Source organism: Gopherus evgoodei, chromosome 7 (assembly GCF_007399415.2).
Source record: "Gopherus evgoodei ecotype Sinaloan lineage chromosome 7, rGopEvg1_v1.p, whole genome shotgun sequence".
NCBI lineage: Eukaryota > Metazoa > Chordata > Testudines > Testudinidae > Gopherus > Gopherus evgoodei.
In genome coordinates, this window is record NC_044328.1 from 22,606,875 (window position 1) to 22,623,646 (window position 16,772).

Sequence of the window (16,772 nt, forward strand, 5' to 3'; positions counted from 1 at the left end):
CTTCTAATTCAAACAACAAAACGTCATCTAGCATGCTGAAGTTTACAAGCGGACAGGGTTTAAATGAAATTAACATACGATTTAAAATGTGCCAAATTAACAGAAGGGAAAAAATCCACAGTCCTGTACACTTTAAATAACACAGTACTGATTTATCCTGCAGTACCCCAGCTAAATGTCAAATGTTCTACACTGTTTGATTTAGACTTTGGTTACCCATAACACCAAAAACCACACATATAATAGCTAACAGTAGCAGAAAAACTTAGAATCAAACTGTGCTGCTTGTCTATTTATAGGCCTATGTTACATCTTGTTTACCTATGTGATATAGTATCTTAATAGAAGAAATGTAAAACTTGCATGGGACACCTAGGTCAGACTTAAACATAAACACCGCATACAGAGTTATAACCAATGTATCAGGCCAATAACAAACAGTGAATCTACACCTTAGTTAAAGTGGTTAAAATTAATTCAGCTAACCTTATACTGAATAAGTCATCATTTATAAAATAACGATCAAGTAAATAAATAAAACTGATTTTACTGAAAAAGTGCAGTAAACTCCAAAGAAGAGAACTATATAATAGCTGATTTGTGCTACTAGCCTACCTCTGCTTTGAAATGCTCTCAAAACCAAAACAAAAGGCAAACAACTTAAGTATCAATTAATAGGATTTCAACATATGGTAGAAGGATTCTTTGCCCACAGCATGAGTTATTTGTACAGCATAATTAAAACATTTTATACAATTGGTTTAAATTCTCTGATGATGGATCACACCAGAGAAACAATGGATGAAATCCTACCCCCTTGAAGTCAATGGAAATTTTGTCACTGACTTCAAGTGGCATCAGCATTCCATCCATACTATAAAAGAACAGAAAATACATATGAATTCAATACCTGTTTTTTTCTTTTTTTGACTAATCTTTTAAATCACCATTAATGTAATCGCAATTGCATTACAATGGGGAAAATAACATGCATCCCAGGGCCAGGTCCTCAGCTGGTGTTGCTCTGACAATGTGTATAAAGCTGATGTTTTAGAAATTTTCACTTGTTAATTAAAAGGAGTTTCTTATGCCTTTGTTCTGGGCAACCTTGAACTAAGGTTAATGCTTCAAGAATTGTACTGAAGAGGTTGTTTTATATAAGGGTTTCTTCTTTAATCCGGCTTACCTAGAGAAGCTGTAGCTTTTCCTACGACATATGCTGATTTGTTATTCCATTTTTCTTTAAGAGAATTTCTCCAGGCTGTAAAACATTACATTACAGATAAGCATTTGGCAATAAAGCATAAACATCAGAGTATTTGGACATCTGCCCAAAAGATTGCTTATTTATCTTGAGAAATCTGAGTGCAACAAAATACTAATAACCAATACTAGACTATATATGTCAGCGATTCTACGTGTACAACATAAAGATTTTAAATCAGTTATATGGTTCACTATAAAAATAGTCTATAATGTACTTAAAAAAGCTTTGGTTGAACAAATACTGTTTTCAATTACTTGTGTTAAAAATACTACTTAATGCATACTTGCACAGTTCCAGATCAACTATAACTTGTAATGCTCATTTATATTTTGACATTAACTGGGAATAAAAACTCAGTTAAACTTGCAGAAGAAAAAGAATTCCAGAGCAAAGTGTATGATAAACTGATGAATTTCAAATTGTGCAATAAGGATATCCAATATAGATTCAGTCTTAAAACTGAAAGCTTAGATGTAGAATGAATGCAAGATTTCATGCCAACAAATCAAAGAATGGTAAATAAATCCTATATTCATGCACTGGAATACTTTAGTATACAGCTTTATTATTTTATAAAAATAATAAGACAAATGTATACGCTGATTGTGCTTTGAATAAAAAAGAAAAAATAGATCTATCAATATGGAAAAAAAATATTATCCTAGAGAAGCAGACACCAAAATAAAAGGGTTAGGAAATAGCTTTTCCTTCTAAAAATGTTAGTTAAATTATAGCTTCACACTGAACAATGCTGTTCAGCTCCAGCCTCCTCCTCCTCTCAATTCCTGAAAAACTGATTGAGCAGAGATAGATCTGATAGGTCTCCTATTATAATGCCTTATATAAAACAACAGTACAGACTCACATGAAATATACTGAGGTCATTTCTACCCTTCAGTTTTTTTAAATAATGACTGAGTAGAAGTAGAAAAGATCCAGAGAGTCGTGGGGGGAAAAAAAACAAAAAACACAAGAGGAAAAATGGAAAGCCTTCCAAATAAGGTGATATTGAAAAGATTGGGACTGATTAGCTTAGAAAGGAGTCTGAATAAGAGGAGACGTGTGATACTACAGACCTTGTATTCAGACCCTACACACTATTGTAATCATCATTGTACAAATATCCTTGTGAGGTTTCATTTCAAAACTAATAACGCATTGACCATTAACATTTTTGCATAATGTATGCACAGGGTGTGTACAAAAAGTTATGAATATATGCTGGAAATATGACTAAAGTGTGTTTAAACCAGGTATGTCAGGGGAGATGGTAAACAGGTCTGCCTTAGACAAAGGAACGGGTATTTGATTCTCTGACCAGCCTGATCTTCAGGCAAAGACAATGAAGGTCCACTTTTACATATGAGGTAAACAAAGCTGTTAAACTAACAAGAGGGGAAAGAAAGAGCATGGAGCTTCCTTTACCACCAGACTTCATGTTGTCTTCCTTGCAGTTTGAAAAATTTTTATTTTGAGGGGTAACCCTCAGAAAAAAACACTTAAAAGGTTTATTAGTCTATAAAGACAGCGGGGGTCTGAACCTCAAGTGATAAGCAATTGAATTAACTGATTGTATACAATATTACTACATTATAAAAGTGTATAGCGGGAGGTCTTTTATGAAACCCTATGACACAATAGTGATTAATATCAGTGGGAACTGTATGTGTTAACACTACATAAGAAATTATGGATACTCATTGATATTAGGCTTTCCTGTCTGTGGCCAAAGGGAAAAACAAGCTTTCCCCCAGATAGGAATGAAGGCAGCTGTCTACCTGTCTCCAATGAAATTATACAAGGTGTGACCAGAAATACTGAAAGTTCTATTTACACAGAGATCAGCAGGGGAAGGGAAGACCACAGGAAAGGAAAAACAGCATGAGGTCATCCTGCCTCTTGAAACAAGTTAATTGAACTTTGGAAAATATAAGCAAGGGCAGAAGTCATCTTTGGCATCCATCACTAGACAGACAGACAGAAGGGAACAGAGCTTTTGCAAGCTGAGAAACATGGATCCTTCCACCAAGGGTGGGGGTAGAGAGGAAGGTAGGGTGGAAGTCTCTGGAAACTGAATATAGGTGAGAAACCATGTTGAACAAGGCCTGTACCTTGCTAGATTAAGTTTTAGACTTTTAGCTGTGTATTTTCACTTTTATTTGCTTGTAACCCTTTCTAACTTTATTCCTTTACCTGGCATCACTTGGCCTACGTCCTATCTTAATACATTTGTTTTATTTTTACGATAGACCAACTCAAGTGTTGCGTTTAAATGGAAGGGTGTATTTACCTCATTTAAGTTAATAAGCTGTGATGTGATTTTGTGTCTTCAAAGAAATAAGAAGGTTCGTTTGTTCCTCTAAATTGTCCAGGAGAGGGCTGGACAGTGCACTGCACATGGTTCTGGGAAAATTTGGGATTGGAAGTGTGTTAGGGTCACCTTGCTGGTTGTAACCCAGGCTGGTGGAAGCCAGAGAGGGGCTGTAGTCAGGCTGCTGGGATCAGAGCTGCTGAACCAGGGCTGTCTAGATACTTCAGGGTGTAACCTGCATGTTTGTAGGCTGGCTGTGAGCATCCCAGGCTAGGAGCTACAGTAGCAAAACACTGTAAGATGCACAGGTTGCAGGGCAAATAGTGACACAACCCCCCCACCCCCACACTTTTCTGGACTGCACCCTGACTGATAACATGATAGAGGTATACGTAATTATTTAAAATATGTATGTATTCCAGTAGTGCTCAAAAGCCCGAATCAGGATTGGGGCCCAACCGTAACAAGTATTGTACAAATACAAACAAAGAGATGGTCTTTGCCCCCAAAAGCTTAAAATCAAAGGTGCTAATCCTGCAAACACTTAAATACAGGAACAGTCTCACTGAGCTGGTACTACTTACATTTGTAAAACTACTCATATACATGCTTGCATGATCAAAGCCTAAATATGGAGAAGGTAAATCAGGTGTTTCAAATTACTCTTGCTCATAATACAAGAATGAGGGGGATATCATTTGAAATGAGACGATAAATACATTTAAAACTTGTGAAAGGAAATAATTGTTTAACCAGTGCACAGATAACCTGTGGAACTCATTGCCAGAAGATAAAACATTGAGTTCTAGAGTTCAGTAGGATTTTAGAAAAGGATAAGATAGTTTTATAGTTAATGAGAACAGTCAGAATTACGTTAGTGCGAAGAGATGTTTACCCCACACAAGGCCTGAAGGGGTTAAGATGGTGAGATGGGCCAATTAACCACCTACGCAGCACCTGAAGGAGGTGGCAAGGACTAATTAGAAATGAGGCTGAGCTGAACAGGAACAGACTGGGCCTGTATAAAGCCCAGCAGCTGAGGGCAGATGCGAGCTATAGAGAATGAGGCTACAGTCACTCTCAGGATAAGATAAGGTAAGGTAGGACGTAGCCCAGGGATACAGCAGTAAGGTTCAGGACTGTGCAGACCTTGACAGCTTGTTGTAGGGTCCCTGGGCTGGAACCCAGTATAGAGGGCAGGCCTGGGTTCCCCTGCCAGCCACTGGAGAAGGGGCACTGTTAAGGGGAAGTGAATGGGAAAACTGCCTGGGACAGTGAGACCAGAGATACTTTGACTCCCCAGAAAGGGAGTACTAAAGTGACCTGGCTGGAGGGCCAAGCCACAAAGGGAGAGCTGTTGAGTCCTGAGAGAGTGAGGCACAGAGAGAGTGATGGAGTGCCACTGCAGGAAGGGGCATTGGCCTGGCACAGCTAATCCCCAGGAGTGAGTAGAGCACCCCAGGACAGTTAGATACAAATATTAAAGGGTGTGTATCCTTGTTCTATGGAGATAAACCAATTACTAACTGTCTGAGAATAGAAAGAAACTTTCGTTACATGCAGGCTATTCAATAATTGTCCATTTATATGCTTTCTTGCACCTTTCTCTGAAGCATCTTGTACTAGCCACTGTTAAAGCCAGAATACCCGACTAGACAGACTATTGATCTAATCTGATATGACCATTTCTATGTAATGTTCCACAAGACTTTTCCACCCAACCTGGTACATTGCTGTTTATTCATTATCATTTGTTCACTGTCTTTTCGCTACTTTTCAATCCACATGACAGATTTTTTTATTTCCAAGATTTAAAAAAACTGTTTCAAATAAGATTTCATGAGAATCATACATGCATGATGATGGGATGGCCAGTTTCTAGCGGCTAGAGAGTTTTCAGTGGACGCCTATGTACAGTCCCAGAATATACCTTTCTATATTAAAAACTGAAATGGATTCCTCAGTTAGTGCTTACCACTGTCCTAGCATTACTAAGAAGAATAACTTGCATTCACTTGATGGGGAAAAATGAAATCTAATTAGTAACTTGAACTCAGAGTTTTTTGTTATACTAATAATTTTTCTAGTTATGGGAGGGAACAAACAAACAAAATCTCTACATGTGAAAGCTCACCTAAGCATAAAGCCGCATGGTGTCTTTAAATATTCAAAGTCAATTATTAGATATCATTTTTTTTAAATATACACATACGTACACATTAAGTAGACTCTGGTGGGAGAGAGAATGAAATTTACAAAACTTCATTTAAAAAGACATAACCAAAGGTATAAATCTGCACTTACCTTCATTTTTACTATTCTCTCCCAAACATAACTTGGCAGCTTCTACTGCTCTTGGACTGGTAAAAATTAAACCCTCATAATGATCTGGATGAGAGAGCTACCAAAAACAATTTAGAAAATATATTTAGATAAAGTTCAAAAAACTGGGAAGTTCAAAAAACATACAGTCAATGTTACGATTTTATAATATGAATGTTATAAACCAAAGTAGCAAATATTTTGATCACTTAATACAAGTAGCAAAAATATTATTGAGATTTATAACACTAAATTCAGGCTAACTCAAACTTTCACACACGACAATGTTAATTCTGAAATCTGAATGTAGGAACAGACATAAATTCTTCTCACCAGACTTGTATGTGAGAAAAGTGTTGTATGATGGATTTAAAATTCTTACAGGGGAAGCTAATAACTATTGCTAGCAATAACTCAGGTGCTTGCCTCACTGCCAGGATGAAGACTAGTTCAAATTACTGACTGTCTATGCGAAAAACACCACCAACAAAAAAAATGTCTGTGAGTTCCTAATAATTGTAGGCCTTGTCTGAACATAGTAACAGATTATACAATTTAAATTTAGCATTTCAGTAAATATCCCTGGACATTTGTAAGAACATGGATAACACAGAACTATGTATCTCAAATTTTAAATAAAATACTTTTTAAAATGGTAACGGCAGAGAGAACATCAAGTGTGCAATTTTGTGGGTGCAGCACAAAACTTTAAGCCCAAGGCAAGAGAAGGGCTAAGACAGCTGTTAAGCCAATTTTTTTCCCCTCACGGTTCTAGGGTAATGGGGGGCTGAAAAGTACTGAACGCTTTTGAAAATCTCACTACTTTATTTAGGTGCCTACATGGGAGCTACTGGGTGCTGAGCTCTTTTCAAAACCTGGCATAAAAAGTGTAAAATACTCATCTTGTACATGAGTACAGGACAAATGTTTAAGGTACTTTTTAACAACTAAGCACCCAATCCTGAAACTGGCTCTGTATGGAACCTACTGCAGGCATATACCCCTAACATAGAACACCCAAATAAGGAATATTAAAATAATGTGGGAAACTTCTTTAGCATAAATACCATTTTCTATCATCTCAGTTACATAACGTCTTTGTATACAATAAAATAAAAACTAGGACTGTCGGATGTCTGAGGGTTATAGATAAATTTGGGTTAGCAATCAGAGACCATATAGAGATTCACAACGCAAAATGCTAATAACAAATGCATGTATATTGCATACTCTGAGAATCAAAAACGACTGGATTTAAAGTAGGGTGAAATACTGGCCCCACTAAAGTCCATGGCAAAACTCCCATTTACTTCAGTGAAGCCAGGATTTCACCAAAGCTGTTCGTTTCATTTAACCTCCTCATAAAGTGTATTTAATGCTACTAAAGCTGCAATAAAAGCACTAATCTTAGAGCTTTCGCAAGTAGAACATACCTGGGATCGCCCATGCCTCCTAACTCTGGCTTCATAACTGGCCAACAGTAGGGGATGATCAGCACAAATCACTCAGTTTATAACACCTCCAGAAAGGTACTACAGTACCTTCTAGGGAGGCTTGCATATTCCGGTTCAAACTAGATTTTCCAGAGCCCAACAGACAAGGAAGACTTTTGGCTAACTAGCCCCACCTCAAAATAACTCAGGGCCTTCATTCTGGTTCTTGATCTAAAGACTGATATGAACTTGCAACCATGGGGAAGACCTAGTTGTCAGGTTTGAAGGACTGACATTACCAGTGATCTATGTTAAAATTGGGGGTGAACCTGGTAAGCTTTGTAGCATGTGTGTATGTTTCTGTTGGTGGTGGTGTTTTTATATGCTTTCTTTGTGATGATTTTACCTTAACAATAAATGTGCTGGCTTAGGAGCTGTGTGGTCATTTGTAAGTGCTGGCAATACACTGGTCATAGCCCTCGAAGAGTAGGCAAAGGACAGGCACTGGCCTTTTAGGCAGAATGGCTTACTGAGGTATTGCAATATAAAGCTGGGAGCTGTTCAGCCTTAAAGCCCCCGGGTCCACATATCTATTCAAGGGACACCATCACAGGAACTAATCACATCAGCCACACCATCAGGGGCTCGTTCACCTGCACATCTATCAATGTGATATATGCCATCATGTGCTAGCAATTCCCCTCTGCCATGTACATTGGCCAAACTGGACAGTCTCTACGCAAAAGAATAAATGGACACAAATCTGACATCAGGAATCATAACATTCAAAAACCAGTTGGAGAACACTTCAACCTCCCAGGACACTCAATTACAGACCTAAAAGTGACAAAGAGTCCTGTGGCACCTTACAGATTAACAGACCTATTGGAGCATATACAAAAGCTTATGCTCCAATACATCTGTTAGTCTATGAGGTGCCACAGTACTCTTTGTCACATTTTACAGATCCAGACTAACACAGCTACCCCTCTGATACCTGAGACCTAAAAGTGGCCATTCTTCAACAAAAAAAACTTCAAAAACAGACTCCAATGAGAAACTGCAGAACTGGAATAAATTTTCAAACTGGACACCATCAAATTAGGCCTGAATAAAGACTGGGAGTGGATGGGTCATTACACAAACTAAAAACTATTTCCTCATGCTAATTTTTTTCCTCCTACTGTTACTCACACCTTCTTGTCAACTGTTTGAAATGGGCCATCCTGATTACCACTACAAAAGTGATCTTCCCTCCTGCTGATAATAGCCCACTTTAATTGATTTGTCTCGTTAGAGTTGGTACGGCAACCCCTATCTTTTCATGTTCTCTGTATGTATATATATCTTTCTACTGTATTTTCCACTCCATGCATCTGATGAAGTGGTTTTTAGCCCACAAAAGCTTATGCCCAAATAAATTTGTTAGTCCCTAAAGTGCCTTACCTTAAAAAGTTTATATTTGTTTTTTAGTTTTAATAATCATTTAACAGGCCCAGGTGCTTGGCAACTGACTCAAAAGAATGTCTAAACAAACATCAGAGTAGAGGGTTTTTAAAAATACAGGAAAGAAAATCAATTTTATGAGAATGAATTGAAAATTTTGAAGTTTTTTCTAGCTTGCCGGGTTCAAAATGGAACAATTTCTCACTCCCCCGCACTCCAAATTTTCAGGAAACACCTTTTTAAAAATGTTTGAATTTTTGTGTCTTCCTCCTCTCACTTTTTGCCACCAAGTGCAATAAAATAAATTATGTGCAGGGACATAATCTGTCTGTAACTTTTCATTTTTCCTAACCTTTGAAAAGTTGTAGAATAGCAAAAGGAAAAATGAAACTAATTCTGCCACAGTAATTATTCAAACGTCTCCAGTTTTTGATTAGTCTGAATTTTCATTTTTCCTTTTGCCATTCTAGCTTCTCCAGGGTAAAGAAGTTTTGAAACGTTACAATGGCAAAGGGAAAAATGAAAAAGTGACATCCTCCCTCCCCCAAAAACCTAGCTATGATTAATTTAATGGCAAAATGGAGGGACAAAAGGGGGCAATAATTAAAATTTCTGAAACTTTCAATTAAAAAAAACCAGAAAATTAAAAAAAAAAACAAAAGCTTTTTGTGAAAGTTTTCAGTTCAGTAAAAAGACCATCTTTTGTCTCCAAGATGTTTCAAAACAAAAAATGTCAACCAGTCGTACTAAACACATTTTTCTGTTTCTTTCTCCAGCTCACATGGCCCTTCCCTCCTCTCTTTCAAGTCCACAAAATCCCCATTATTTAGAGCATTCTGTGGAACACACCATTGGGCACCTGTCAGGTAGGGAAAATTGAATAGTAAACAGTGTCCTTAGAATCTAGGCAACAGGGTGGTTCAAATCATACAAACAAGTTCTTATGAAGGCCTATCTTTTTCTTGCATAAACCCACCTTCCTGTATATACCTTCCTTTATATAAACCCTAGTGTTACAGCACCCTATGCCGTAGGCAGAAGCATAGAAGAAAGCACAGTCAGATCTTAGTTTAGTTTCCAGTCAACAAACAGAGAGCACTGATGAGCAGCTCAAACCACTAAGTGTGCTGTCCCCATGCCCAGTGGTTTTCAACCAGGGGCCAGGGTGCCCCGGGGGGCCAGAAGCAAGTTTTGGGGGGTTCACCAAGCAGGGCCAGCAGTAGACTTGCTGGGACCCAGGGCAGAAAGCTGAAGACCCACTGCATGGGTCTGAAGCCCAGGGCCCCAAATCCCGCCACCCAGGGCTGAAGCTGAAGCCTGAGCAACGTAACTTTGCAGGTCCCCAGGCAGTTGCCCTGCTTGTTACCCCCTAATGCTGGTCCTGGTTTTTATATACAGAAAAATGGTTGTTGTGGGCCATGGAGTTTTTATAGCATGTTCAAGGGAGGCCTCAGAAAAAAAAGGTTGAGAACCCCTGCCCTAGCCCCCACTGGTTTGGGGGAGCAAGAAAGTGAGTCCTAAAATCAAGCCTGTTTTCTTGCCACGGCAAAGGCTTCTAGGCAATAGACCTAGTATTACAGTCACTGCAAGACTGGCTATAGCTCATCCCAGCTGAATCTGTCAGGTTAGTTACATGACAAGGGACTATATCATTTTATGATGTCAAGGGGATGAGTTTTGCACGCTCCATAAGTTCTTCACCATCGTTAGGAGCAGCTTTTTGCTCCAATTAGGCAATGAGGGATGAGACTAACAGAATATATACTTAAGGAGGGGACTAGAGTTGGGGAAAAGTTCTTTAACTCCCTATCAATTCAGGAGAGAAATAGTAATACAGATAGCAGTGGGGGGGTATTATTGAATCAGGATTAGTCTTTGTAGCTTGGCAATCATAGGGCATAATTTCTCCAACAGGACTACTAAAAGGTTGAAATCTTACCTTTTCAAAGAAAGTTTGAAGAGACACAAATTCAAATGACAAAACAGGGATCAAAGCTGCTTCAAATCCATATAAACCTAATTCCTATGGATAAAAGTATATCTAGTCATTGGAATGCATCACAAATAGTGGTTATTTATATTTATAAGAATGGGCTATTTAGCAGCAGAATTATTCAACTACTTTTCTGAACTAAAATCCAACACTGTCTATGGAATTTTTGGTTTTTACTGATGAATTTAGTGCTGCTGAAAGATATTGTACTGATAGTCCTGGAGACTGAAGCCCTGTATTTATCCATTGAGCAGGTACAATATAAAACAGGGTGGGCAAACTTTTTGGCCCGAGGGCCACATCTGGATATTTAAGTATCCAATTATGTTGCTGAACTCTCAGTGGAGACTGCTAACAATTGTTTGTAACAATTACAAAATACTGTAATCATAATTCTGATCTATGTGAAAGCAAACTGATATTTAGTCATTTACCCAGTTAAAAACTAACTTCAGTAGCAACGGATGATTACCAGCTAAGAACTTTAACTTTGGTTTTAGTGCATAACTGTCAAATCTAAAACTACTTTTTGTAATAGTGCAAATTACACTGGAAAGTTAGTTTTCTCAATAGATACTAACATTTCAAACATTTTTCCTAGTTTTGTAACATCCAATCACATCAATGTTTAATTGCTAAGTATTATTATTAATTTAACAGTGAAACAACACAAGGAATAGCTTCCCCCACCCCCATGTTACTTACTTGAATATATGGATCTGGTCCTGAGCCTCTGTCTTTGGGGTCCTTCAGTAACAGAACCTTCATTGTTTACCAAAAATGGCTACAGAACATTGAAATACAGTAAAGAAATATCTAAATTAGATCTAGAGTACTTCTCTCTGTACAATGCCAATAAAAGTTATGCACCACAAGAAACAGAATAATTGACAGATGCACTACTGTTTACATAATGAGTAAGCAGTTAACGAACATTCTCTGGGAGTGAACATCCACCCTGATAAGGCCAGCAAAAAGTATGCTGGTTTTGAATGATACCACTTACAGAGAGACAAACGACAATGAAAAGAATGTACTTTAAAAGAAAACACTTTTAAAAAGGAATAATCTCAGTAACACATTAACGTAGTAATATGAGCATCCTCTGACAGCTTTGCTATTCTATTCTATATTGGTTCTTATACTGACCTCATCACATGGTATTTGAGCACCTTCCAGTGGTGCACTAAGCCAGCATTTCTCGCATGCAGCCACAGCTGGTTGGGTAGTGATGGGGGAGAGGGAGGGCAAAGTTTTGGCACCTCCTCTGGGCCTGCAAGTAGGGGCTGGGCCTTGCCTGACTCTGGAGCCACAAACGCCGGAGGAGTTGACAGCCGGTGTGAGTTCCCCACCTTTCCATGGGCAGTGGGACTCAGGCTTCCAGCTTCAGCCCTGGGGTGGGAGGCGGAAATCTTCAGCCACGTGGCAGCAGGCTCTGGCCACTGGGGTTCAAGCTCACCACCTGCCTCATCGCCTCTGGCCTGCGCTGCCTCTCTCAGCCCTGAACCCATCCACCCCATCACCTCTGGCCCCCAATGCTCCCTACCCACCACCTCATCCAAGGCTTAATTTGTCCCCTGGCTTGCCAGGGCTGTGTGGGTCTCATGTGAAAAGTGATATTTGTATGTTTGTTAATATCACTTTTCACTGCCCCACAGCTAGCTAACAAGTCTGCTGCTGTGAAAAGTGATATTAACAAACATACAAATATCATTTTTCACAGAAGCAGACTTGCTATCAATTCTATTTAAAAGAAAAAAAACAGAAACCAAAAAAGCAAAAGAAACAACAAAAAAGACAAGAACATGCAAAGCACCTTATTTGTATTTCTATTCTGTTCAGGGCCAGTAAAATATAGAGACAACTGTACATTGTTGTTGTTATTGAGTCTGCAAAAAACCCAACAACCCTATATAAATAAATTACAATGATTTGGACAGGTATATGTGCATATAGATTCTATGATATTTGTTTTTCCTAAAATTAAGTTTTTTCAGAAAAATTGTCATAGCGGCCACCAGCAAGAGTTGGTGACCGCACTCTGAGGACATCAAAAAATGTGCTGTGAGAACCCCTGCACTAGCAACTGTCTCATTTATTCTTTCATCCTCTCCCCAGGGAGAAAAGTGTATGTAGTAGAGTGTTTTATCTTGGAATTTATTTTTATATTATGTGTATTTCAGAGCACACACTTCCAAATGAAGTCAACAGAAGCTGTGAGAGTTCAGTATGTCTGAAAATCAGACCCCACTGAAGTCAATGAGACCAGCTAGTCGTGCTTAAAAATAGGCATGAGCTTAGATACTTTGCTGAATTGGGGCCTGATTTCTCTCCTACAGGAGGATTCAATATCACAGCCATGGCTGGAACTCATAACACTTCTTCCTATTGAGGTGTTAATCAGTCTCCTGAGACAAGGTTGTGATGACAGTTGCATGACAATAAGTCTAATTTGGACACACACATCCTCTTAACTTTTCATAGGAAGAAGATATTCCTATGAACATTTTTATGCTTAATTTAGAGGGGCAGCAAATATTTTGGGGAGTGTCAAACACTGAGCTTTTTTTCTTGAAAAATAAGCGTTCTCATGATTTTTCAGCCATTTATAACTTTGAAACAAAATTCCAAAGTCAAAATAAACAAAGTTTGGTATACCCCTCTACAGAGTATAGGTTATTAGAATTTTGATTTTGAAACTAAAGGCATTAACAATCTTTCCTGCTATTGACTGAATCTCCTCTAGCCACCCCATCATATAAAATTTAAGCATTTCAAAACTTCAACCAGTTATCAACACTTAAGAATAATGAACTTAAAGCACTGCAATGCAATGTGGAACTGGCAGAGTTGTTAAGGTTCACTGAAGGAAAATCCATTTCTGCAAGACTTTATGATATTTACTATAGCACAGCTCTCTTCTTGTAGACATTAGCAATTCCACAGGAGGCAACAGAAGGTAGTGTATCAGAAGATCTAAGCCCAAGGTCTCTGCCTGTGGCTGACAGACCAAATAAGATACACAGGAGGACATCTCTGTTCCAAATTCTCTTATATAGACTAATGTAGTAAGACTCAACTTTGGCAGACTTCATCAAGCCCTCAGGAGGGTATGTGCCTTTCTATCTGTCCATCTGTGAATATATACATGTCGCAGGGGTGGGAGTGGGGGGTGTCAGATTTTTTTTTTAAACATAGGAAATTCACACAAACTTTAAACTTACTCTTAAAAGTTGTTCCAGTAATTACTAAAACTGTTATATAAATTACATAAAAAGAACACTACGATTAAAAAACCCAACAGCCTAAGCCTTAGAAAGTATTGAAATTATTATTAAGGAAACATATATGTACTCCAATATCCTTACAGTTCATACATTCTCTTAATAGTGATACACACACTTCATAAATTACCTAAACTCTGACCGCAGCATGAACTTACAAACTTTTCCATAATATACATCACTAATTATATACTTTAATGGCATTTTAAAAAATCCTTTCACCTCTTTGAAAATAGATGTATGATGTTTAATAATGCTAAGAATGAAATCATCAAAAATGTAAATCTAAGAAAAAATGAAAATCATCCCAAGGCAATAATTCTACTAGGGAAGAGTAAAAAAGCAGAACTAGAGTTACAAAACCCCAGAATGAAATCATAAAGTTGATTCAGGTGCATTCTGGAAGGAGGGGAGTTGTCACTGATGTTTTGGATGCAGTCAGAACCCAAATTATCTCCCCATCATGTAGCCTGTTGTGTGTCAAATACTGAATAATAAACAGGTTTAAATCCATAAATATCCATAAATCCACACTTATAAGCTTATTATAGGCTTCTAACTATCAAATTAATTCCACTGTTTAGTTCTTGTGGGCAAAATATATATTAAAACTAAAGAAAAATTATTGGGAAAAGTCTTATAATATCACAAACTACTCTAATATGCAATTATCTGAATGCCCAGTTTACACAGAAATCACACAACTTGTTTTGGACTCAGCCATCTGGTTTACTTTGAGTAAGCCTGTCTGCTCCTGATACCATGAATGTCTTTGGCTTGCTTTAATTTCTGCCAGAAGGCAGCTACTTTATTGACTTCAAAGGGATTGCAAAGTGTGTGACTGAAAACAGAATTTGGGCTAGAGCAGCAGCAGATTTGTGCACTCCTGTAATATTTGTTGTGCCATGCTAGTGTCCTTTGAAGGGCTTTGGTGCACCTGCTGTAAAAGCAGCTACAAATCTCTCTGAACCTTGAGTCGTCTTTTCCTTCACAGTTCAGGCAGGTTTATTTAGCATATATATTGACATGTATGATCAAATATAAAGTAATATAATGCACCTGTATGGCAATGCTCTCACGCAGCAGGCATGCCTTATAGAAGAGACAAACCTTGCATTGTTTTGGCTACAGCCGCTCCAAAATCATTTTTCTTAGCAATTATGCCCTAGGACAACTGACATCGCCGTGAATGTAGGCACAATGCCATCCTAACAGATGGGGATGAGTATAGACAGCCAAGAAGCCACGTATGGGCAAATATGCATGTTGAATATGGTATTCCCAAACCAGAAATGTTGAAACAGCTGTTATTGCTGAAGTGGTACTCCCATGACGAAAGGAAGATACCATCAGTACTATAAATTGGATTTCTTTAGAAATAATACTTTTTAAAAGTAACAGCTTTTGCAGCTTATTACAATGTGTTATAGGTGCCACAGAAACAGGAATAATAATCTGTATTTATAATGGATTCTTCAAGTCCTAGAGACTCTGAGGAGACCCAGAAATTGGCTAATGAATTATTATTCTGAACAGCTGGATTCCTGCTGAATAAACTGAAAGAGTATAGAACCCTGTGAAACATTTCTGCTGTATAGAAGAGTCCTATATATCCTAGAAATGGTGGAAATACATGAATAATACACACAACTTCCTTGGTGATATATTCAGTGTGTTCCCACATATATTTAAACATTACACTCCTTTACATTATCGCCATTTCTCCAGAGATAACACAAACTTGTGACCAACATTTAAAAAAAGTTTCTATAAAGAATCAGTGGCTGTTGATTTACATCTGGAAATGGGAAATGAAGCAGTAATGTTCCCCCTGCTAGTTCTTTGTCTAAAAGTCAAACCCTTAAAATGATCACCAGATGCTTTTTGAATAGACTCCAATTTTTATTTATTTATTTATTATTTTCTCTGGAGTCTGGACCTCGACTATGCCTTGAGCAAGAAATCTGGCCCTTGACAAAAAGTATTTGATTACCCCTGCCTTAAAACAAGTAATGGACGCCAATCTTCCACCCTTGGCTTATTCCCTCCTTCATATGTGTTTCAAAACGCCATCATTGCAAAGATCGTTCTTCAGTGCTAATATAAATTGCATAAGGTGACCTGCAAAGGGGGAGGGGCTTTTGCCCCTTTTTTGCTTTTGTATGATGTATAATGGAGGCATAAAAAGTGAGGAGGACGGTTCTGCTTGATTTTTACATTAGAAATTAAGGTTTTATCTAGCACGTAAGATGCCACGTATCACTAGAAACCTCCCAGGACTATGAAATTACAGAAACAAACAAAATAGAAACCTTGAAAACGGAGAGTTGATTTTATTTATTCATACCATTTAAACCCCTTTGGTTTTGCAAGCCCTTGTGACAGAGTGGCCGATTTTCAGCAGGGCTGCTGCTGAGTTATGCTGCTGTCAAGCTCCTGGACCTCGCACAACGATGCAGAGCCGGGATTTCTGCCGCCACGGCCCGCAGATCGTAGCCCCCGGCCTGCACCTTGCCTGCCCTCGTCCCCACCCGCACCCTGCCGCGTTTCCGTGCTCCGAACCCTGTGCACCCGGAGCCGCGGCCACCCCATCTCCAGGTCCCTCAGCCCCCTCCGGGACGCCTCTTAACTGCCCCGCCGCAGCGCACGGCTCCCCGGCCCGCTCCCAGCCACAGCCCCCGGGCCGGGCAGCGCCAGGGCCCGTCCCGCCGCTCAC

General features: G+C 38.7%; 1 protein-coding gene across 5 annotated transcripts in view; it reads right to left on the reverse strand.

Annotated features, from left to right (window-relative positions):
* UROS (uroporphyrinogen III synthase) overlaps positions 1-16,772 on the reverse strand; it is a 47,067-nt gene that overhangs the window by 30,199 nt on the left and 96 nt on the right. Inside the window, exons 1-5 of one of the 5 annotated variants that reach the window (XM_030569582.1) lie at positions 16,404-16,604; positions 11,478-11,556; positions 10,719-10,802; positions 5,883-5,979; positions 1,187-1,261 (exon numbers count right to left, since the gene is read on the reverse strand). In XM_030569582.1, the coding sequence (XP_030425442.1) occupies positions 1,187-1,261; positions 5,883-5,979; positions 10,719-10,802; positions 11,478-11,540 (319 nt within the window). In that variant the 5' untranslated portion in view covers positions 11,541-11,556; positions 16,404-16,604. Of the gene's footprint in view, positions 1-1,186; positions 1,262-5,882; positions 5,980-10,718; positions 10,803-11,477; positions 11,680-11,921; positions 12,019-16,403; positions 16,605-16,772 lie in introns of those variants that run through there. The other 4 variants (XM_030569581.1, XM_030569580.1, XM_030569583.1 and 1 more) reach the window with 4 other exon arrangements.